The sequence below is a fragment of the Equus caballus genome, chromosome 21, assembly GCF_041296265.1.
Source record: "Equus caballus isolate H_3958 breed thoroughbred chromosome 21, TB-T2T, whole genome shotgun sequence".
Taxonomy (NCBI): domain Eukaryota; kingdom Metazoa; phylum Chordata; class Mammalia; order Perissodactyla; family Equidae; genus Equus; species Equus caballus.
The window spans coordinates 17,654,058-17,673,903 of NC_091704.1; the positions used below are offsets into that span (position 1 = coordinate 17,654,058).

The 19,846-nt window shown below is 55.5% G+C and overlaps 1 protein-coding gene across 1 annotated transcript in view; it reads right to left on the reverse strand.

Moving 5' to 3' along the window:
• ELL (elongation factor for RNA polymerase II) overlaps positions 1-19,846 on the reverse strand; it is a 72,211-nt gene extending 52,365 nt beyond the window's left edge. Inside the window, exon 1 of the mRNA XM_023625493.2 lies at positions 19,641-19,846. Coding sequence (XP_023481261.1) covers positions 19,641-19,775 — 135 coding nt within the window. The 5' untranslated portion in view covers positions 19,776-19,846. The remainder of the gene's footprint in view (positions 1-19,640) is intronic.

The window sequence follows — 19,846 nt, forward strand, 5'->3', positions numbered from 1 at the left end:
AAACAACGTTCAGCAAAGTGCTAACAAGCCAACAATAATAATGATAAGTGCTTATTTAAGCAAGACGTGACTATTAGCCATGCTTGTGTCCCCACATCTGCCATGTGTGTGGTGGGTATCACCATAAGGATGACGGCATGTTCAACATTTGACTGCACACCGCCAGACAGCACCAAGCACTCACCATGCAGATGTCCGTCTGTCAGAGATTCCTTCAACAGCTGCCCCATCGACATCTGCACTCCTACACACTGAATCCAGTTTCCTCCAAGCAGGAACTGTTGGCAGCTTCCTCCTCGAGGAACTGACTCTGACAAAGGTAGAAATGGAAAGTGCCCTTGTAGCATGGAGGGACGGAGGGACAGAGGAGGGACCAAGGACTTCCTGAGGAAGCAGCTGTGTGTCAGGGCCGACAGACGGCTCGTCCTCGTCCCTGCAGAGGTCAGCATGGCACAGGTGCCAGACTGCTTGGTGAGCCCTCATTCTGCCCAGGGCCAGGCAGCACCTCACTTGGCCCAGTGGGGCGGCCCTAACAGACCACCCCTGCTTCCCAAGGTCAGCAGCCACGGGCTCAAATGCGATACGCATGTGAACCAACTTTGGGAAACTTTGGGAGCCATACAGCAGTTAGTATTTTCCCATGTGCAAGTGTGGCTTTAGTTTTTTCACTAATGTGTTGCTGACATAAACTGAAGCAAATCCAAGACCCTGGAAAATAGCCTGAAAATACGGTCTGAGTGTTTCAAAGTCACTGGCCAGCTGAGTCCACAGTCACACTCAAGAAATGACAAGTGGCTGCTGGATGCCAACTTTACACATTTAATTCCCCAGAGCAGAGCCTATGACTAAGCCGCACTCATGGGAGACAGGATCCATAGGGACCGCCAGGACAACTTCCAGCCAACAACTTGGGCCAAAACTCACAGCGGGAGATGCAACCACGTCCCATCAGGAGCATGGTGGATCCCACCTCAGAGAAGGAACAAGCATGTTGATACGCCATCCCTACCCGTGCAGCCAGGAGATAGCACTCTGGTGGCACCCGACAAGAGAGCCACTGAGGTCAACCCGTGCTGGAGGGAACCCCATTAAAAGACAAACCAACCAACAGGGAATGTAAATGAATATGGCACAAACTGAAAAGACAGTGTAAGTGGCTAAAACATATGAGACGCCACCAGGAAAACACATGAGAGCAAGATACCGTTTTTGCCCAGCAACACCTCAAAATTAAGAAGAATCAGATAATCTGGTGTGTGAGAGAAGTGGGAAAGACACCAGGATAAGCCTGCAGAGGCAGCATGAATGGTCAGCCATGTTTAGAGAGGGACGAGGCAGGACGCACAGGGCGGCTGCTCAGAGCCAGCCCCTCCCTCAGGTCTGTGTGGGTGGGCTGAGCAGGCATCTTGGGCCAGGGGCTAGTTGCTCAGCGGAGCAGGTGAGGATGGACAGGACTTAAGGGGTGGGCCTTGCCAGGATATACATGGGGAAGAGATCCCATGCTGGGCTTCCACACACCTGGCTTCCCGCTGGTCTGTCTGACACACCTGGCTGGGGCCCAACAACTGGCCATGCCATGCAAAAGCAAAACAAAGTCAGAAACCACTGATCCAGAAAAAGGAAGGCTTAATCAAATCCACAAGCTCACAGCGAAGCCCTGGTGTGTGCTGGGCCCTCCCACACACATTCTCTCCTTGGGGAGCGTCCTGGGCTCTGGGAGCATGCCTCTCGGTGGGTAGAAGAGTGGGGAGGCAGGGAGGCCAGTGACACTGGAGAGGAGACTTCCAAAGAAAGGCCTTTGGCAGTCAAGGAGGGGGAGAGAACACGGAGGCCTGGGCAGCAGGGTTCTGGGCGCTCTGTGAGGGTGGTTTGAGCACCAGAGATGCACTATCAGGAATCAGGAATTGTGCATCGCCACCCATGAGCATCCTCCAGCAGCACCGAGCGGCAACACTGCCCAGCTGGCTGAGACAAGGGGTTTGTAATGGGTGGAAGAAGCCCCATGTTAGGCCACCAAATATCTCAGAGCTCCATGGGACAGGAAGGCCCTGAGAGTGGCCCCTATCACTGAGGCTTGATCTATCAGTACGCCGGCTAGAGATAAATGAGGACTTCAGGACAGCAAGGGGCCCAGGAAGCAGACACAGCTACCCTGGGGTGACAGGCCATGAGGACACAGGGCAGGCCCCCTTGCTGTGGGTGCAGAGAGGCTTCCGGGAGCTATGACCACAGACAGAGCTATCTATGCTGACAGAGCTTTCCGTGAGTCATGGGCGTGACAAGAGTGTGTCAGGAGGGGGTGGAGGGTATCCCAGGTGAGGTGGCGAGGGGCATAGGCCTGTGCCAACTGTAGCCCTGCTGAGGCTCCGGAGAGCAGCGGGCACGCAGGCACTCACCCCATGATGTGCAAGTGATGGCAGTGCTGCAGACAGAGCAGCCAGAACCCAGGCTGAGCTGGCCGGAGTCAATTCTGCTAACAGGGACCACCATCCCTCCCACCACGGAAAATCCTGCAATCAGGCAAATTAGGAGCAAATGTTTAAAGTTGAAAGGGCTAATGTCCCTATTAAGTATGTTCCAGTACCCCAGATATGGGACTTCCCAAAATCCCATTTTGAAGGAAGACAAATGAAGAGGCCAAGGAGGCAGCGTGGCATGGAGATGAGAAGAGCACCCAGGGGAGACACCTGCCACACCTGTCACATCACAGATCCCCAGAACAGAGGAGCAGGAACGTGGGGGGTGCAGCATGGTCAGTGTTCCGCGAGGAAAAGCTTGTCTTTTTGCTGCTGAGCCAACTTAGGGAAGAAATTTGGGGCCCATAAACGCAGAATCCAAAAGCCCGTGCCTGGGGAAGCCACTGAGCAGCCTGGCAAGGTTTGCCGATGCACAGGCATGAGCCTGGTCGTTGGCCAGGGCTCCAGGCGAATGGCCCTGAGGCTACAGTCTGGGGCGTTCCAACCACAGGTGGGCTTCAGGGGCTGGGAGCACCCTGGCGGGGAGCATTTCCCAGAACCCCACGAGGCCAAAAGCTCAATGAGAGCCATCAGCTCCCAGGCAGAGCCACTAGAGCAGCCCCTGTCACCTGTTTTGTATAGTGGCAGTTTATACCTGGTTTTACTTGGTAAAAGGGGAACCCAGCTCAAAAATAAAAGTGTTCAAATCAGTGTAGCACGCCAGGCCCAGGCCCACAATGGAGAAGGCACTGTGAGCAGCCGGTTTAGAGCGTGTCCAGCTGCACTGTCCACCCTGTGGGATGAGCCACTGCGCCAGGCAGCTCCAGAGGTGCCTTTATGGAGCTCTAGGACGGAGCACCACCATCCTGAGGCGGGAATCAGGATAACGCGTGTGAAAAGGAGGTGGCAGGGCTTTATTTTTTGGAAAAGGAATATGGCAGAGCTGGAGAACAGTGAAGGGAGCGAATCAGACACACAGGAGTGAGGAGAGCTACCCCCTACACACACACACACACAGAGGACAGTCACAGCCCCAGGCCAGGGATCTACCAAGGGAGCTGAGCTGCCCGCACCCAGATCCAGAGCAGGACCCTCACCCCTGGAGGTGAGAGAACAGCCTGTGCAGAGCAAGGTGAACGAGAGTACCACACAGGACTCGCGTCCCTCCTCGACACAGCCCGAGCACGTTCACCTGATAACGGTTCACCACGCTCCTACAGTGGGCTAACGTGGCCTCAGACACTGGGACAGGAACACACACACCTCAGGGGGCACGCTGAGTGCTAGGGACACATGGAGGAGGAGCCCTCTGAGCAGAGACAGGAAGGAATGGGGGAGGGAGAGTCCTGTGAAGACCCGGAGGAAAAGCATTTGAGGCGCAGACACAGCATGCTGTTTCCTAAAGCTCAAGCCCTGTGGTGCCACGTGGCCTGGCCACCCTCCCAGACACCTGACCTATCACCCTGACCTTGGCACTCTCAGGAAAGAGCCAGGCTTCTCCCTCTGCATGGCTTCCCAGGCCTCCTAGGGTATAGACTCCTCTCTACCACCGGCCGGGGAGCCCAGAAACTCTACTTTTCCTTTGGGTCCTGGCAAATGTTGCTTTTCTGGGGAGCCCTCCTGGCCCGCAGGTTGGATTAGAGCCCATGGGACTGTCGCTCTTCCCTCAGGACCCACACTGCCCCACACAGCACCAGGCGCTCCAGGGCTGGGACGCATGTTTGGTTACTTAAGGCCTGGCTGCAGCCTGACCAAGATCAAGGACACACGCTCTGGGCCTCAGAGTCTAGGGAGGGCGTACCAGGCGGCCACAGGGCACGGAGGACACACACACATCACATTTCAGGCCCTGCATGACAGGTGCTCGGCCACAGCACAGACAGGCTGGGGCAGCAGAGGGCTGAGGAGGGCCAGCCCCACAGGTGGGTGCAGGGTAGAAGGCTGGCCACTCTGTTGAGCGATCTGCCCACATAGGCTGACTGATGCCACTCCTGTTCTGGTTTGGTTTCCTTTTTAAAGATTTTATTTTGCCTTTTTCTCCCCAAAGCCCCCTGGTACACAGTTGTATATTTTTAGTTGTGGGTCCTTCTAGTTGTGGCATGTGGGATGCCACCTCAGCGTGGCTTGATGAGCAGTGTCATGTCCGCGCCCAGGATCCAAACCGGCCAAACCCTGCGCCGCCGAAGCGGAGAGCAAACCCAACCACTCGGCCATGGGGCCGGCCCCTGTTCTGTGTTTTAAATGCAATCTTGTGACTCTCCGGGTTACAGAAATCTCGACCCACATCTTGAGTGAAAACAATGACATGGGCTCGCTTTTCTAAATTTCCCCTAAATTTTCCACAGACTTTAGGATTCCTCCTGGACTCCTATGTGAAACTGCTGTGCACATCTGACTTCTGTCCCATTCATCCATGACTGGGGTGGAAGGGGAGCTGCCACAGAACCCTCAGGCTGGGGACTCAGTGTTCAGAGCAGCAACGCCTGTCCATCCAGCCCTGGCCAGCTTGTGGAGCTCAGCCTCTGTGTCTCCTCCCCACCTGTCAGGCCTGAGGCGAGCCCAGGACCACCCACAGGGCTAACCAATGGATTAACACGAAACATCGAAAATCAGGAGGCCCCACTTTAGACAAAGGGAGCTCTCCAGACAGTATCCTGGCCAAGGCCTGAGGCGTCTGCCCGCTCCCCACCTCTAACATGCCCTGCAGGCTGTCAGGAGAAATGCTACTTAACACTAGAACCCGCCCGCTCTGCAAAGCCCTCCACAGCTACCACCACATCCTGCCACCAACTTGTCCAGTTGGCAGGCCCTAGGGGCCCACACAGACCCTGCGGCCTTGAGCGCCCAAGGAGGAAGCTGACCTAGAGTCTGATGCCTGCACCCAGGAGACTTTTGGCCCATGGCTCTGACCAGGAGCAAAGTCCTGCCCTTCAGAGATGCCGCAGGCCTTCACTACCCTCCTGGACAGTCTCCTGGACTCTCGAGGCAGGCAGAGACCCAACAACATAACAATGGCGCCTACCCTGCAGAGGAGGAAACTGAGGCCCAGAGAGTGGTGCCACTGTACAGCCAACTGGGCCAACTCGAGCTGTCTTGCTGCACTGCCCCAGGCCTGGGCCCTGTGTCCTTCCAGTGACCTGCCTGCAACAACCCTGAGCTCACCTGCCCCCTCGGCCGTGCAACAACAGAGGGAGGCGCACACCTGCAGCATGTGGCACACTTCCTCTTGGAGGACTGAGCCTGAGGAACAGCACCAAGAAGAGGGCACGGAGGTTGAGAGCCATGTCCACTCAGATCAGCCACTCACCAAGAGTGAGCTGTGCCCAGTGGATCACACACCTTGGCCATTCCTGTCACCCAGAAGTGTCCGGGCCTCAGTGAATTCACACATCAGAGACCAAGACCAGGAAGAGGAGAAGCAGGCAGCAGGAGCTGTGTGAAGATCCCAGGACAAAGTGCAATCAGAGTCATGGCTCTGGGGCACAGACCTGGTGAGCAGCCTCTCACCCCTGGGAAGGAGGGGGTCCAAAGTCTCATGCCTCTGCAGCACAGCATCAGGTCAACTTCCACTGACAGCCTGTGAGCCTCGCCCTGCACACCACGCGCTGGCAGACCTCACTCACGGGCCCCACTCTCACAGCCCAGGCTCACCCCGGGGGGCCGTTAACCTCATCTTCTTGGAGACAGAAGTAGACCCTCCCCATAGAGATGCTACATGACAAGGATTAGAGCAGGGAGGGCCAGGGGCCAAGTATCGTAAATCCTACACTCTAGGCCAGACACCACCTCAGAATCCTTCTTAACGGAGCTTCACTTGCTGTCGGAGGAACTGGCACAGACCACTGGGTCGTGTGGCTTCACACATAGGCCCTGGACCTGTGGGACCCTATGCCCATGTAAATCAGCCTCATCCCAACCACAGAGCAGGCTGGAAACAAGCTGGACACGAGCAACCAGCACTGGCTGTCCTCAACCCAGCTGCCAGATCCACTGTGAGCTGAGCGCATTTGCTGGAACAAGCAAACATCTGTGAGTATCCAACACCAAAAATAGTGTGACCAGGGGAGGAAGGAACGCGCTCTTCTAGCTGTGACCTGCCCCTGCCTCAGACGTCTCCCGCAGTCTCCCCACCCTGGGACGTCCTCCAATGTGATCCGCCCTCGGACCTCCCCCCGCACAGTCCCCATGCCCGGCCTGCAGAGTTCAACAGTCCCAACCAATTCTGAAAAGCGAGAAACAACACTGAAAGATAAACACAGCAAAATCATGCCATTTCTGCTGACAGATCTCGGAAACCGCAGCCCCTGGGCAGAGAGGCCTGCCCGAGAAGCCCTCTCCGGGTTGTTCAGGCTGCTGGTATCTTACTCAGAATCATTGACAGACGGCACTGGTCAGTCTTTCTACATACGGCACTCATCCCAAGCTGAGAAAACTCCAGAAGTTTCATTGAGGCCCCCCAGCCCAAGGAGAGCTCACTCCTGGGTAGCAGGAGATGGCTGCTTCCCACTGTCTTCACACAAGAGACCCATCTAAAGCCACCGTCATCTGATTGCTCCTCCTACCACGAAGTGCATGTTCCAGAGACACGTGCGAACGGCTGACTCCCTACTGGGCACGATCCCCCCCCAGGAAGACGACATCGGCCCGCTGCATGCCCACAAAGCTGAGGCCAAGGGCCTTCGGCCAGAGCCCAACTCAAATCAGAGGCAGACATCTGCACTGCCAGCTCCGCCAGGTACATGCACCCTGGCCCTTCCTGCTCAGGCCTCACGCCACCTTCTTTCCAGAGTTCACCAGCAGGTCACAAACAAAAAGGACAGGCCCACTGTAAGCTATGCCAGGCTTGACACTGCCTAAGAAAAGCTCCTGGGAAACTCAGGGACTTTGCAGGTGGGGTGGGAAGCATTTTGAGCCTACATGAAATCAGGAGGGCAGTCAACCCCAGAGTGGGCACCCTCAGGTTTGAGGCTCGATTATATCTACGCTGACCATGTCATGTCAATGTGGGTCAGCCACCGTCCCCTGGGCATCCTATCAGTGAAATGAAAGGTCTTGGTCCAGCCCTGAGATGCAACAGCAAGCCATCTGCCAGGGCTTGCAGAGCTGTATACCACAGCACGGGGGCCAGTGATCTGAGGCCTGAGCTGCACCCCAGGACAGTATGTTCCCCTAACACACGGACTCCTCTTGTCACACACCCACCCCAACACTCCAGACCTCCAGCAGCCTGCAAGCTTTTTCTGGAAAGGGCCAGAGAGTCAATATCCCAGGCTTTCAGGACAAGACAGTCTCTGTTACAAAGACCTGGTTGCTAATATATCTCAAAAGCAGCCATAGATGATGTCACTGTGTTCCAATAAAACTTTATTTACAAACACAGGTGACGGGCCACATTTGCCCCTCAGGCTGTGGTTTAGCCAGTTGTTTCAGACTCTAAGGTTGACACTGAAAAACAAATGTGCTGTAACAATTCACTCTGTCGGCATCCTTATCCAATTCTGTCACCTAACACGGCAGCAAACATGTTGGAGGCCTTGGTTTGGGGGCTGGCAGCGATGGCAGTGACATTGGGCACAGCGGACAGAACTCAGTTTCCTTGGGGGCTAAAAACAAGGACCTGTGAGCTCTACCACTAATCCCATGGAGCAACAGAGCAGCAGGGAGGGGATGTGGCACAGGATGCCTGTCAGGAACTCACAAACATGGCCGGGAGGCCACAGGCGAGAGGCTCCCACCATCTATGGGCTTGCCTCTGCTCTCAGCCCCTGTGAGCCCGGCTATCCTGATTCAATTCAGTGGGCATTCTCCTTGTTGTAAGTGTTGCACTGGGACTCTTAAATCACTCCCTCCAGATGTGGAGAGAACCACCAGTTCCACAATTGGAAGCTGAATTCCCCCAAAAAGTCACTGTCTAAAAAAAGAGGAAAAGGAAAAAGGAATCTCCCGACCCACCTACCCTCCTCTGGCCAGTGGCAGGAGGTGAGGCCAGCCCGAACTCCTGGGTCCTGGCAGCACCACCCCAGCCAGAAAGGGCAGGAGGTGGGGAGGCGGCAGCAGGATGGGGCAAGGGGCAGCCCCAGGCAAGTGGGCAGCATCCACCCACCCGGTCTGGAGGAAACGCTGCTCCTCCCTCCATGCACCTTCGCAGAGGCCCCATGGCCAGGCCAAGGGAGGGGAGAGGACAACAGTGCAGCCCTGCCAACCCAGCGACCCCTAAAGGGCAGCGCCCAACCATGGGGCCTCCAGGGCGCTTCACACATAGAAGAAAGCCCATTTTCCACAAAAGTCACCTTGTGGTTCAATATGGGTCATAAAAAGCTAAACTCCCAAAAGTGGATTCCATCCCATCAGAACTCGTGGCCAGGGAAGGGCCCAGCAGCCTCAGGTGCCAGCAGGCTGGCTGGAGCCCAGACTTGCCTGTCACCCTCAGGGCTCTGGTTTTAGAGGGAGTGGAAGGCACAGAAGTCCTGCCACTGGGAGGGCCAAGAGGTGGTGAGGGCCATGGCAGAGCTCATGTCACCCCCACTTCCCCTGCCCTCAGCCCCCACTGCCTGCCCCTCCCCATATGTTCTCTAGACCACACATGCACAGTACTTACTAACTCTCCCAGCTTAGAGACCCAAGTCCTGACTGGGCAGGGCTCCTGCACCATCACTGTCATCTCTACTGGGTCTCGGGTTCTTATCCAGAGCAGGGCCACATCAGCTCTCCCTGCCCTTCCTCTCATTTGCATGTGCCCAGGTGACCCTGTTCAAGATCTTTTCTCAGGCAGACCTGAAGCAAGCCCAAGCCCACCTCAAGGGTGCCCAACATGCCCCCATTCTGCCAGGGTCAGATTCCCTGTCTCCTGAGGCCAAGCAGACCCTAACTCTCATCAGAGAGTCACATGTACCTTAATCTATTTTAAAGGCTCCAAGACCACCTCCCACTCATCAGGATGGCTACCAACAAAAAAGCAGATAATAACAAGTATTGGTGAGGCTGTGGAGAAATTGGAACCCTTGTGCACTGCTGTTGGGGTTGTAAAATGATGCGGCCACTGTGGAAAACAGTCCGGTAGTTCCTCAAAAAGTTAAACATAGAATGACTGTATGATCCAGCCACTCTACTTCTGGGTGTATATCCACAAGAACTGAAAGCAGGGACTCAAAAAGGTATTTCTACACCCATGTTTATAGCATTATTCACAGCAACCAAGAGGTGGAAACAACCCAAGTGTCCATCAACAGATGAATGGATAAACAAAATACTGCATATGATGGAATATTATTCAGCCTTAAAAAGCAGGAAAACTCTGACATGTGACAATATGGATGAACCTTGAGATTATTATGCTCAGTGAAATAATCCAGTCACAAAAGGACGAATACTGTATGATTCCAGTTATGTGAGGCCCCTAGAGGAGTCACAGTCACAGAGACAGAACATTGGACGGAGGGCGCCGGGGGGGGGGGGGGGGGAGTTAGTGTTTAATGGGGACAGTTTCATTTTGGGACAATGAAAAAGTTCTGGAGACAGATGGTGGTGATGGCTGCTCACCAAGGTGAACATTCTTACTGCCCCTGAACTGTACACTCACAAATGGTTAGGATGGTAAATTTTATGCTATATGTACTTTACGACAAATAAAAATTTAAAAAAAAAGAAAAAAGGCTCCAAGAGATCCCAGGTAAAGACTCCAGCTGACCGGTCTCAGCTCCCAAGGCCTCTCTGACCCCAGCCCCAGCCCCAGTGCTACCTGTCACAGGACGAGCCCCCGAGGAAAAGCATTCGTCCACACATGGAGAGAAATCCGTGTGGGGGCGAGCCGCCCACAGTGAGCCCAGGAAGGGGTTGGAGCCGTCTACACTCACGCAGGCCAGCACAACCACAGGGGCTTAGTCGGGGCTTCCGTGGATGATGACATTAACCCCAACTTCCTGCCTGGGCACCCCTTACCCCCACGCTCTCTGGCTGCCGCATCACCCCAGCCTTCCTCCCGAGGCCACTTTCTCAGATCTCACTCAGATGTCAGCAACCTCAACCTCTTCCCAGATGGTTCTGCCTGTCCCACTTCCCGAGGGTACCTCCCGCCCATCGCCTGATGCCTCTCTCCCTCCCAGTGGTCACTGCTCATGATCATCACCACCATGCCCTCGGTCAGCCTCCCCAACAGGGATGTGGGGGCCAAGGGGTGAGGCCTGGCCAGCCTCACAAAGCCCCTATGCCCAGAACGGCACCTGGCCCACCTCAGCCCACCCACAAATGCCAAGTCAGTCTGATAAACAGGACATCGAAGCCACATGCACGTGTCCAGGTAGGAGCAGAGGTGAGCCAGGAACTCCTCAGGCCCCTTGTCCCCAAGTCCTGCTGCTCCTGCCTAGAAAGCAGCTGAGGGGTGCAAGAAAGGGCAGGGGTGGGTGGAGGTGGTCCCTAGTTACTTGGTCCTTACACACCTTTGTCAGGGTTCCACTTGCCCAGGCTGGACGACGGAGGGGACAGAAGCCCCACCTCACATCCCTGGGGAACGGTACTCTCAAGTGGAGAGGGGGTTCGGCCCCTTGAGGCTGCCCTCATGTGACTCCTCAACACCCACAAGCTTGAGCACAACCTGAAGGCAAAGATGGGGCCACCACACCTGACCCTCATGTTCTGCTGGCAGTAGCTACCAGCTTGGTGGGCTCAGAACAGTCACCCCAGGCCCAGCTGAATGTCCCTCCAGCCAGTACTTTCTGTCCCTCTTCAGCTCTGTCTGGCGTCTGGCCCCTGGCCCCTGCTCACTGCCCACTCCATCATCATGGCCAACTGAGACTCAAAGGGTGGAGAATGCAAATGCACAGGAGGGCCCATCTTCCACAACACACTCTTGGGGCCTTCCCAGCAAAAAAGTTGCTAAAGAAGCTGGGAAAAGCTATCTTTTTATTTTAAAAATAAAAATGCGGGGCTGGCCCGGTAGCACAGCAGTTAAATTTGCACGCTCCGCTTCTCGGTGGCCCGGGGTTCACTGGTTCAGATCCCGGTCGCAGACACGGCACCACTTGGCACACCATACTGTGGTCGGCGTCTCACATATAAAGTGGAGGAAGATGGGCATGGATGTTAGCTCAGGGCCAGTCTTCCTCAGCAAAAAGAGGAGGATTGGCAGCAGTTAGCTCAGGACTAATCCTCCTCCTCAAAAAAAAATAATAATAAAATAAATAAATAAATGCTTGACAGTAGAGGCAAAGCAGTAGATATTTTAAACTCTTAAGGGCTTCACTTTTTCAGGTCATTTGCAGGATGCCAACACACACACAGGGGCAGGAGCAGCCAGCATCCACATGTCTCTCCAGTGTGACCTCCGCGCACCCTGGGAGACCCCTGCTATCACAGGCTGCATCAACTGGGAAACTGAGGCTTGGGGAGAGTCAGCGGCCCAGGCCCCAAGGCTGTCAGTGGGAGCTGGCCAGAGCCAGTCTACCTGACCCTAACATGTGGCATCCTTTGAGGGAGGCGTCTCCTTGTTAGGATACCCTCCCTGAGTGTCTAAGATGGACACAGGGGCAGCAAGGTGAACAGCAAGGGGCTGATGCCCTCCACCAGGCCTGGGGTAGGTACTGAGGTAGCTGGGACGGTAGACATTTGGGGAAGCTGTCCCTGCACCAAGCCTCAGCTCCCCCATCTTAAGAATGTCGAGGAGAACACCAACAGCAAAGCAGCAGGAGGATTAACCATGGCCCTTGATTACGGGTGGCTCATTCATTTCTCAAAGGCAGCCCAGTCCCAGGGAGACTGACCTACTCCCGGGCCGCCTGTTTCAGAGCACATCTAGGAATGCTGAAGGGATGAGCAGGCACAGGGCCCTTGACCCGAGGTTCTCTGTGCTTAGGCAGCATCGCCTGTCTGCCCACGAGGCTGACTTGGGTTGATGCTGTCCCCCAGGCACCGACTCAGGGTTCAGCCCCTCTGTCCAGAGCACCCACTGTCCAGAAACTGGCCAACACCATCGCAATAAGGCTAACTTGGCATCCAACTGCCCCTGAGCAAAGACCACAATTCAAGAAGCAGAAAGAGAAAGGTTGCTGGCTTCCAGAGTCACCACATCCATTCAAAACCACCTTCAAAGTGCACTCTCAGGACACTTGAAGGAAGCTCAGGACATCCACGCCCCAGGACAAAGCAGGCAATCCAGAAGGACATGGGCTCTGCAGCCAGCATTGCTGGTGCAGCGCACGCACGTCTTCTGTCTCAACCTCAGTGATGATGATGATGATGATGCACACTGACCACAGACAGAAGGTGGCTCTCTAATTGGCCGCTGTCACCTTTCCTCCAGATCAGAGGTGACTGTCAGCGTTTCTTCAAGGCCTGCATAACCTGGCTCTCACAAACTCAGTTCAGACACAGCAGTAAAGTAAGTGGGCGAAGATGTTTCCACCACGTGGCCAGGATCAGGAAAGGCTGGAAATGTCCACCTCCCCTAACCAGGCACAAGTGGCAGCCCAAATACTTCCCACATCTGTCCCCTCGCCTACCCCTAGTGCCACCCCAGCTCAGGCCCTCAGAGCCTCCATCCCGGCCTCCCCGTCTCTGGCCCTTGACCATCCACCCCCACAGGCTACACCACATCCCTCCCGGGCCTCAATTTCAACATATAGTAGTTGTACCGCTCAGCACTTGCACGCTGCTGCTCCACTCAAAGACACACAGGTATGCTAGGGGCGCCCCCCACTGCTTCAATGCCTCTGCGCAGCCCTCAGCACAAGACAGCAGATCACACACGAGGGAATCCCCAGGATCAGTGCAGCGCCTGGAATAGTGTGTGCTAGAGGAAACAGACCTGTTAGGGTCCACACTGCACAGAAGACGCAATCACTAAAAAGTAAAGCTTATGATTACAATAAAAACAGAGCCAGGGGCTGGTCCCAGTGGCACAGAGGTTAAGTTCACACATTCCACTTCTGCGGCCCGGAGTTCACTGGTTTGGATCCTGGGCACAGACCCATGCACCGGTTGTCAGGCCATGCTGCAGCAGGCATTCCACATATAAAGTAGAGGAAGATGGGCATGGATGTTAGCTCAGGACCAGTTTTCCTTAGCAAAAAGAAGAGGACTGGCGGCAGATGTTAGCTCAGGGCTAATCTTCCTCAAAAGAAAAAAAAAAACAAAAACAGGGCTGGCCCCATGGCCGAGTGGTTAAGTTCGTGCGCTCCGCTGCAGGCGGCCCAGTGTTTCGTTGGTTCGAATCCTGGGTGCAGACATGGCACTGCTCGTCAAGCCATGCTGAGGCAGCATCCCACATGCCACAACTAGAAGGACACATAATGAAGAATATACAACTATGTACCGGGGGGGCTTTGGGGAGAAAAAGGAAAAAAATAAAATCTTTAAAACAAAAACAAAAACAGAGCTAATACAGGGTCAGGGAAGAAGTGAGACTTAAGATTATATGAGGACACCACTGTGATGATGCAGTGCCTGGACACAAGACAGAGGAAGGCACAGATGTGCCAACAACAGCGACAACCCAGGCCAGTGGGAACAGGGAGTTGCTACTTTTAGGTATTTTGCAAGTTTTCTACCCTGAGCTATACTGCTTTTATGGTAAAAAGAAATAAACTTCACACATGTCCCTTTTAAACAGGAGTTCAGTGACCCCTCGAACTTCACAAACATGAGAGGCCCCCTCCCCTCTGTGGGGCTGTGGCAAGTTGCAAACATGACGGCTGACCCAGTGACTCAGCCAGGGGCCGCGTCTCAATGTGGCCAGGGAGGAACAGGGCCCAGAGGATATCATTAGTATCAGACTCCAGTGTAGCCACTTGGTGTGCAGACAGGTCTCCCCTCTGGGTGGTTAATTTGGACACCAACTTTTTCAATGAAAAATAAAGCAACAAAACAACCACATGATGTGGCTGTCTGTGTCACTCACTGCACCTACAGGCCAGAGGTTGTTTGGGGGGATTGTTCTCAAAAGCGCCCCTTTGGGCTCTGGATAACTGTGGAGCAGCCACATATGGCTGGAGATGAGATCTCAGACAACTGCAGGCCGTGCAAGTAACAGACTATGGAGAAACCATAAAGGCAGAGAGTAGGGTAGCAGGGCCCTAAAAACGAAGGACCCAGTGAGGCCAAACTCCAAAGGCACAGTACAGACTGCCAGGCCACACCAAGCAGGGCTGCTGCCATGAGAGAAGCAGATTTCTCAAAACCAGGGCCTGCTCCAGGCCCAGAGCCATGCGGAACAGGAAAAGCAATCTTGTTTTTCAAGGACTCCCCAGAGATGTCACAATTCGGGTATGATGTCAAAACTGCTTCAAGGGTAATGAACTCTGGCCTTGCTGATGAGTCAACAGAGGGTGCATTTCCGAGAGCAGCCTGCTGTTTATACACAATCACCGCGTCCAACAACACGAAGCCGGAAGCCTAGTCAAGGGTCACTGTGGCTGAGGTAGAGCTCAGCCCCTCACACACAGCCTGTCGGACCTCCTACAGACACCGCCAGTGCTCACCCTACACCCCAGGGTGCTCACCCTTTCAAAGCACCTATGAGACATATACCTTCTGGGAGGGACTCATCCCACCCAGAACCACCAAGAGCCCACCGTGAAACACACAAGCAAACTGAACCCCTATGCCCAGCGAGCAGGAGACAATGCTCCTGACACCACCCGGCAGCCCACTCCACCCGGCCCATCTAGCCCAGCCACAGCCCTTCACGGGCAGCCAAGCACAGGACCATACAACAGCACTAGAGTGCAATGCCCTGTCCCAGCTGGGAGAGTCCTTCTGGTGACTCAGCCTCCCACAGTCTCCACCCATTTCCTCACCTGAGAAATGGGAACCACTTCCCGCCACAGGGCTGACAAGCGGGAGATGAGATGAAGTAACATGCACACCTCAGGCCAGTGCTGGCAGGTGGGGCATGATCCACAAGTGTTAATTATCATCATCTTTAGGCTTTCTCAGAGGAGGGGGCACAGTACAGTCACAGCCAGCAAGTTCAGGAATTCAGCTATTCACGTCACTGACACTGGCTGGAGCGTGCAACACTGGCATTGAACTAGGAATGGAGACCATGGTGGGACTCCCTTTCATAGCTGTGTCTGGTGGCTCACGCTCCCTCCCAAATCGAGAGGCAGCCTGGGCCTGTGAGGATAACTAAGTGACCTCAGGCAGACCTCAGACACTGCCCGCAGAGCCTCAACTGCCCTCAATGCACAGTAGAAACAATAAGCTAGCCTTCCTGCCAAGGGTGTCGACACATGCCCACACAAAGGGCTTACAGAGGGCCTGGTCCACAGCCAGGAGGGGCAGTTGGCTATTACTGGCTAAGGCCAAGTGAGGTGCCCCCCCCAGGAAGGGGAGACAAGCCCACCTCCCAGGGCTTTGCAGTGGGAAGAGAAGAAAGGCTAAATTAAGGCTCCTCCTGCCACTGGTGCCGGACTGACATCCACGCAGCCGCCCCCTTAGCAGCAGGCAAGCAGCCCCTAGTGCAGCTCCAGAGCAGTCATGGAGTATTCGCTGCAGGCCTCCTCTCCCCACACATCCCTCCCCGACAGAGCCCTGCAGCGGCCTCCACACCTGGACCCAGCCTCACCTCTGCCCAAACACCCTCCCGGGCCCCTGTGTCTCAAGGCCTGTGCATGCGCCCTGCCTGGAACCCTTCCCCTTCCTGTCGTCTGGGACCCTTCACCTGGCAGATATGGGCTCTGGCACTTCCTAGAAGCGCCCTTTCACACAGTCCCATTTTATCTCCTTCCTGATACTGACCACTGACAAGTCCTTTGTGCTGATTTCTGTGCCGTCGTGTTCATTATCTGTTTCCTACCTCTAGAACGTCAACTTGTGACACTAAAGGCCTATGTTGGTCACCTGTGAATGTCCAGTACATGAACAAGGGCCCTGCACAGACCAGGCGCTCAATCAGTTTGGGCAGATGCAGGAGCCCCGGCTCCCTGTCTCCGCAAGTTCTACTCCAGTCTCCAGGAGGGGACCAGCTCTGGGTCCAGGCACCAAGTGCTGAGAGCATGGGAAGAGTCAGGGATGAGCTGAGGGCTGCACATGTGCCAAAAGGACCCCCAGGGCCCTGAGAGTAGAAGGATTCAGGGCTCAGAGAGGGCTGAGCACTAGGACCCTCAAATCCTGACAGAAGGATCCAGAATTCAGAGAAGGTCTGGCACTGGGACCCTCAAATTCTGACAGGAGCAAAATCCGGAATTCAGAGAGCATCAGGTACTGGGATCCTGGTAGCTGTGAGAAGAAGGATCTGGACTGGGTAGGGTCAGGCACCGGCCCAAGGTCCCGCACAGGCAGAGCCAGATTCAAACCTAGACAGGCTCCAATCCTCAGGCTTTTTGGGCCTCCTCCCGGGGCCCTCAACTTTTCCTGAACAATAACATGTTCCTCTCCACGGAGGAACTTATAATTCAAGAGAAGAAAAGGTCACCCAGCAACACTGCCCACCAAACCCAACGATGAAACACCCAGGTAGCTGAGGCAGGTGCCCCAGGGAAGGTCACTTCCTCAGAGTGGTGAGGGCCACTTCTCCGAGCTGGTGCGTGACGCGATCTTGGAAGGATAGGCTATGTCTACACTTCCTCTCTCATCTCTCCCAGAAGTAGCCCATCACAGGGAGACCCATGGGTGCAGCTGCCTCAGGACTCACTTGAGTTTTCACATTCAAGGAGAAACTGCATGAAGTTCGAGTCTGGACAGTGGCAGCTGCACATACTACTATGTCCTTACTTTCCACTACATTCTAGGCTGGCCACCAGGTCTGCACAAAGGCAGCTCAGACTTCAGACCCCTCTGGAGGGAGAAACCTTGGGGGACTTCTACTGGGAGCTCTCCGACAGCTAATATTACACGCTCTCTGAAGCTGCAGAGAAAGTTTCACAGGAAGTTCCTCTCCAGTCCCCTGCCACATCTGAATTTGTAAAAGCCCTTTAGCAATTAAAAAGTAAAAATAAAAACCCCCTCCACAAGCTGCCATTGGCAAACCATAACCACAGTGCTAAAGAATAGAAAACTCTCAGCGTTACTGACAGAGCTGTACGTATGAGTTTTCTTAACCAATACACTTCTCTGCTCACACAAAGGAGTTCTTCAAGTCACTTTTCCCATGCCCACCACCCAAAAGCACCCAGAGTACCCAAGCTGCCCTGATCTTAGCTCAGTCCACTACACTGCCCAACAGGGAAGACTAAATATGAAAACTGCCAAGTAACTTAAATTACCAGTCAGTTTCTGAGAAAAATGCAAGTTTGGGTTACCCCGAAAATTTAGCCCAGCCAGCCAAGTGGCCTAGAACGGCTTGGAGTAGTTCTTCAAGGGAGCCCCTCCTGGCTGAACACCACTGACGCACACAGCTGGGCTCCGCAGGGGATGAGCTTGGGTCTGCATTATACCTTCACCCTTACATGAGGAAAATCCAGCTTAGTTAGGGGATGTAACCAACACCCTAAATTAAAAATAGCAGTGTGACAGCATGAGGTGGACACACAGGCAGGCCTTCTGGACGACTGGATCAAGCGAGGGCAGCATGGCAGGGAAGATGGGGCTCCTAACGCCCAGTGACCAGGTACCAAGCTCACCTTATTTACATGACTCATGAGCACTCCCTCAGCTGTCTCTAGGAAAGCCTACCTTCCTGCAGGACAAGTCAGGATTGCTCAGGGCTGGAATTCCACAAGGAAGGGAGGCTCCACCTCCTGGCCCTACCTCCTCCACCTCTTCACCTGCAGGGGTGCCTTAGCCGCACCTAGGGGAATCCTTTCGAGAAGGTGAGACCTCCATCTTCCAAAAAAGATGAAGTCCCTGTTCTATGAAGGGGAAACTGAGACACCAGAACAGGAAGGAAATTGCCCCAAAAAGTGGGGAGAAGCACGGAAAGGGTGGGCACCGGGAAAGTAGTGGGAACAAAACAGGGGAAGAAATTCCCGGCTTAGCTAATGGTGCTGAACAAGTCCAGGGCAGGAAGAAAGCCACATTCCTTCCTAGTTAGTCTCTCTCCTCACCCGCCCACAGCGCCCCCCCACCCCCAATATACACAAACATGCGCGCACACACACACACATGCAGGGAGCCGGGCCTCCCCAAGCCTGACACCAGACCCCTCCCCACTTTCTGATTATAAAGCCCCCACTTTCCAGGCAAGGAGAAAAAGGGCCCCCAAGCCACCTCCTCTCAAGACCTGACCAGTGGGCACCTGCAACTTCTGTCCCAACACAGAGGATGCCATGATACAAACTGAAATGGGAAGGAGTAGGTTTCTGACCACGGCCCCAGATGTGCCCCAAAGCCAGGCCTGAAAGAAAATGCACAGCAGCCTTCCCCCGCACCCCAGACCAGGTGTCAGAACTGAAACACCTCAATTTCCCCCAGATGGGCCCAAACCGGCCCCGGAGAAGTCTGAGAGTCAGTGGCCAGGTATGGTGGCCAGAGCTCCCTCCCAGGTACCCACCACCAGCTCCCAGCCTGAGAAAGGCAGCATGCCAGCCACCTCCACATGCAGAGCTTCTTCCCCTAAAAACACTCCCACTCTCCAAAGGTGTCCAGTGGGAAAAGCTGTCAGTTTCCGCCCCAAACACCCCTTCCCAAGATCTGAAACTGCGCTCAACTCACGGGGCCTCACTGGGGAGCGTCAAAGACGGCCCTCAAGTGCAGACACAGCCTTCCCACACAAACAGAACAGGACCCCACAGGTGCCCCGACAGCGGTGCCCCACTGACCCACCCTGCCAGGAACCTAGACGCAAAAGCTGCTCCCCGGAGGAACAGTCACCTCACTGGCCACTTTGCCAGGGACTCAGACGGAGAAGCCCCAAGCCCCACACCTCTGGTGCCCGGATAGCGCTGCCACCCCCCGCCCCCGGCCAGGTGCACGTATCAGTTCCTGCCCCGGTGGCGGGTGAGCCGGGAAAGGCCCCGGACGCCTCCAGGTGACGACCCAGGCGCCCACCGGACCAGGCGCGCGAGTTCGGGCCCCGCGGCCGCCCCGGGCCGCCCGCCAGTGTCGCCTCTCCGCACCGAGAAGGAACGGGGTTCCGAGCGCCTCGAGCCAGACAGGTGCCCACCCGCGACGACGCGCCGGCCCAGGGACCGGCGAGCAGCACCGTGGACGCCAGACCCCGAGCCCTCAGGCCAGGACGCCGCGGCGAGGGGCGCGCGAGGCCGGCCTGCGCCCCGACGTCCCCGACGGCCGCACCGGGCCCGCGCCGCTCACCTGGCTGGCGCGGTAGCTCTCGAAGGCCCTCAGAGCACTGTCGGTGAGCTTCACGTGGAACACGGACACCTTGCTGCCGTCGCTCACTCGCCCGCACGACAGCCCGTAGCTCCGACCCTCCTTCAGCGCCGCCATCTTGCGACCATCGCTCCCCAGCCCCCGCTTCCCGGCTCCGGCGCCGGCGCGCCGGCCCCGCCCCGCCCCGC